Source organism: Microtus ochrogaster, unplaced genomic scaffold (genome assembly GCF_000317375.1).
Source record: "Microtus ochrogaster isolate Prairie Vole_2 unplaced genomic scaffold, MicOch1.0 UNK46, whole genome shotgun sequence".
NCBI classification, from domain to species: Eukaryota; Metazoa; Chordata; class Mammalia; order Rodentia; family Cricetidae; genus Microtus; species Microtus ochrogaster.
The window spans coordinates 2,074,368-2,079,143 of NW_004949144.1; the positions used below are offsets into that span (position 1 = coordinate 2,074,368).

Genomic DNA, 4,776 nt, shown 5'->3' on the forward strand with positions numbered 1-4,776 from the left:
GACCGGTGCTCACAGATTATTAGAGATGGGTTGATCGGGATATCAGAATTAGCCAATAAGGGCTAGAGCTAAAGGGCCAAGCAGTGTTTAAAAGAATACAGTTTCTGTGTAATTATTTCGGGTAAAGCTAGCCATGCGGGCGGCCAGGGTGCTGGGGACGCAGCCCCGCTGCTCCTAACACAACATATGGACACCAACCAATGAGTTATCAAAATAGTTTAGTGATTAAGGAGTAAAGACACGGTCTCTTCTTTTTAAAAACTCAAATTCCAATGAGGAGAAATTGGTATGATGCCCAGAGAAAAGCAGACAGGAAAATGTCAGAAAGTTGTAAGAGCCAAGAGACAATAAAACAATAAAGAGAAAACAGGTCAGGTGTGTGCCGAAAGGAGCAGGATTTAGTGTGAGCCATTAGAGTTGCTCTCACTGAGAAAGTGGCCTTCAAATAACCTTGACCAACAGAGATGGCTTGGTCAGGGAATGTAGAAGGGAAAGAGGAATTTGACTCCTTGAGAATTTAGAGAGAACACCACTTTGCTGCAATATTGTGAGCAAGGTAGTAAGCAATGAGCAATAAGCTCAAGGTTTGCAGGAGGTTTGTATGTATTTGTGTGTTCTAGGATTCTATCCAAGGTAAATCATAAATATATGTTGACTTAATTGTCTATTTACATAATAATAAAATTGTATAGGCTTTTATCATAATTTCTAGACAGGGAGAATGTAGCATTGTTCAAAATAAACAAAAGATGTTGAAATTAGTGATTAGAGGGCCGTATGGAGAGGAGCCAGCAAGATGGTTCATGGGGAAAGGTGCTTACTCGCAAGTCTGCTGACCTGTATTTGATTTCCAGGACCTACATGGTGGAAGGAGACAACCAATTTCCTAAAGTTGTCCTCTTTCCTACATTCACATACATTGTGGTATGTAAATTCTTTCTTTCTTTCTTTCTTTCTTTCTTTCTCTCTCTCTCTCTCTCTCTCTCTCTCTCTCTCTCTCTCTCACACACACACACACACACACACATACAATAAATTCTAAATTTTAAAAAATTAAGGAGAGACAGAGCCATATTGAATAACACAACTCTTGATGAAATAAGGTCATTTGCCTACAATGCCATTAGAAGGGTGGAGCCTCATTGTATGACATTAGAATTGCCTTGTGATCTACAATGTACCTGATTTGTGGAGATTCATAGGTCAAAAAGATACCAAAAATATCCTTGATGTAAATATTCTAATCATAAAATAATGAAAGGATAAATTTATTCTCAAAGCACAAAAAAAAATCAACCAATTTACACACACACACACACACACACACACACACACACACATGCACAAAGGGAGAGAGAGAGAGAGAGAGAGAGAGAGAGAGAGAGAGAGAGAGAGATTAGTCACATATGACTGGCAGCTACAACCCGCAGTGGTGTAGTCAGGCAACTTGTGTTCAACAAGAAATATGGGACTCAAAACTTTATGCAATGCCTTCTAGATGAGTTTCCAGGGACTTACATATTCTTGGGAAAAATTGAGCTATCTTCCCACATCCAGTCCTTATCAGAGTTCTGGCGTGATAATCCAATCCAACGGGCCGAAGTGATCCTGTTTGTGATATATTCCTATTGCAAACAAATCCATACTGTGGTAAGTGTCTGCACAGCACTACACATTGGCAGCAACACAACTTCACAAGAAGCAAATTATGGAATTATGCAGCTATGTTGATACTAATGGGTTATATTTCATGTCTAGGATTTTGCTAATCTGTTTTGAGATATTAAAAACATTTATAGAGCCATGAGAAATTGTATTAAACAGCTATTTTTCTATTTTTGCTGGGATTTTATAATTCATTTTTCTATTTCCTATCAGTTCAAGATTGGAGTCCCAGAGAGACATGATTCAAGCCGGGGTGAATGCACCAACTACAGATGACAGGAAGCAAAGTGCTCTTGAGAAGCTTTGCATTTCCTGAAATTAAGTTCTTGGATTTTATCGATTATCTTATACATGGAAATATTAATTTGTTTTAGTTGGATGGATAAAGGGAACTATACATGTGTTTCTTAAAGGAATTAGTAAACAACGTGCATCTACCTTTCCAAGTTTTCATCATCCTATGCTTTCTTTCTCCTTTTGGATAGATTCTAACTGTGTAGGTCAGACTGGCTCCAAACATGTGGTCCTAGCCTCAGTTATGACTACAAAAGCATGTACCACCACATCTGGCTCTGATTTACTTTTTCCTACCTAGTTATAACTTGCTTTTTGTTAGTTAGTTTGCTCCATTTTTTTTTTTTTTTTTTGAGACAGGGTTTTTCTATGTATGGAACATCCTTAGCTGTCCTGGAACTCACCCTGTAGACCAGGCTGGCCTCAAATTCAGAGATCTGCCCATATCTGCCTGTCAAGTTGGAATTAAAGGCTGCCCAACTACTCTTAATAAAAAAAAAAGTTTTTGTGTATTGGCTTTACTATACATAGATTAGGTCCTGGAGTGGTTCCAGTACACGTGAATTGACTATTAGATGAATGGACAGTCTCTTAGAAAGAAAAGCAAAAGGCAACCAAATGTTCACTATGCCCTTGTATATCCCACAACAGTAGGCAAGAATCCACTCTTGGAATGTAATAATAGCAATAAAAAATGGTTTGAGCTTCTGGACAGACATGTGACTCTCAGAATAACACTCCATAGAAGACACTTGTGAGTCTAACTTCCCTAAAGTGTGAGCCACCCACCACCTTTCCATTAATCCATCAATCGCTGATCTTTTCTTTAAAACATATCCATATAGACATAAATCTACACTGCCAAAGATATCTCTCCTTTGGACTTGATGGGAAAATCCAACTAATATTTAACCTTAATTTTTTTCTCAAAAAGTAATATTGCTTCTTTGTTATGTTACAGATTTTCGAGTGGTACTGGCCTGTAGTAATCAGAGCCATGGTAAGTTTCACGTCTGCAGTTAATCCTTTTATAATGGAGTTGGCGTGCTAGAACTCACGTGTTTTGACTGAGTAAATTTATTTAGTGAACTTGTTTTTTTTTTTGTTTGTTTCTTTGGTTGGTTTTGTTTTTGTTTTTTGAGACAGAGTTTCTCTGCGTAGCTCTGGTTGTTCTGGAACTCATTCTGTAGACCAGGCTGGACTTGAACTCAGAGATCCACCTGCCTCTGCTTCCCTGAGTGTTGGGGTTAATGGCATGCACTACCACCACCCGGCTTAGTGAATTTAAATTTTATACTTCTCTGTGAACCTGGGCTTACAGCATAGGATAGAAGGTCATGTAGACTGGAATCAGTGTGGTGGGAGCATCCCTTCTGACTTGTCCTGCCTGACCCACTGTCCACTTGTGCTGTTATGGAGGCACACACAATCCAATCTTAACAAAACACTCTAGTGATATTTTGGAAAATGACAGTATTGAATGTTTAAGCTCTATATTTGTTGTCAAGCTTCCTAAATTTCTCAGAAGAGCACCAACTACAAGCCATTAAGAAACACAAGAAAAAAAGAAAAACAAACAAGCAGATTCATTGCTTCCTTTGAGAGCTTTCTCCTTCAAGTCCCAAATGTTCGACATTGGACCCTCCTTACCACAGTCTTCTGGCTGGCAGCCTTCACAAGCGTTGCATTCTGCTCAGTACAAAACTGCTTGCTCTCGTCCCACGTTAGGTTACGTCTAAAGAACCCATAGCAGCTGTCTCCATGGTATCTCCACTTTGTGGCACAGGGGCTGCACTTGTGTTCTGAAAGGGAGACCGAGTTTGGGACTGTCAGAATCTGGCAGAAGCTTTTCCCAGGTGCAGCATTCCTGCTCAGGTTGGCCTCCCTCCCGTTACCATGACAGACGCACAGGGCTTGGAGAGATGACATTTCCAAGCCAGACTTACCGACCGCATTCTTTGTCTTGAGCTCTGATTGTTTAATCAACTCTTGGCAGACTTTCTTGGCCAGTTGTTGCAGAGTGGCCGAGAGACTTGCCTTGTCAGCTAGCAGGTACTTTTGCTGTGTGACTGCTAGATGTAGAGAGGAGATAAATTACCCCTGGGTCTCAGGGTAGAAAGATGATGGCAGGATTCGCCGGTGAACTTTCATGTCTATAAGCCTGCCAGTAGTTGAAAAGTTCACCGGATACACAAAAATCAATGAATAGTGAAAAATGAAATATGAAGAACCAAACGAGGGCTGCATGAAAGAGCATGTGAATTAACTGAGGATGAGAAAGTCCTGAGGCGAAAACACGTCACTAAGCAGCTGTTCTGATAGTTCCTAAGTGGGCTTCACAGAGATGAGAGAAGCCTTACGTTTGCATTCCATTCTGCATATAATAATGAATTAATCCATCTAGGGATGTGTGGGCGGATGGCTGTCCTAACTGTGTAGAAGTTTATTGAAATGCATGGACTTTCAGTCTGCTTAGTTCAGCTGTGTGGTTTCTTATTTTAAGTTTTTATAAAAATGGTTTAAAATTTTAATTAACTTAATAGAACATGAGAAAAGAATACATATTGTTATTATGGTGTTTAAAATGCTTTTTATATCCATTTAAATAAAATTAAATAAAGTTTTCTAAAATCTATTAAAACAAGAAAATAAATGAGTTAGCAGCATACATTATGGCTTGACCTCATAAAGTCTTATGATTAGCTATTCATGAATAGAAAACCAGTGCTTCAGCCGGGCGGTGGTGGCGCACGCCTTTAATCTCAGCACTCGGGAGAGGCAGGCGGGTCTCTGTGAGTTCGAGACCAGCCTGGTCTA

At 39.6% G+C, this 4,776-nt stretch overlaps 1 protein-coding gene across 1 annotated transcript in view; it reads right to left on the reverse strand.

Moving 5' to 3' along the window:
* Window positions 1–4,776, reverse strand: part of Clec1b (C-type lectin domain family 1 member B) — an 8,621-nt gene that overhangs the window by 1,875 nt on the left and 1,970 nt on the right. The window contains exons 3-5 of the mRNA XM_005369213.2: window positions 3,906–4,031; window positions 3,610–3,761; window positions 1,519–1,625 (exon numbers count right to left, since the gene is read on the reverse strand). Of these exons, the coding sequence (XP_005369270.1) occupies window positions 1,519–1,625; window positions 3,610–3,761; window positions 3,906–4,031 (385 nt within the window). The remainder of the gene's footprint in view (window positions 1–1,518; window positions 1,626–3,609; window positions 3,762–3,905; window positions 4,032–4,776) is intronic.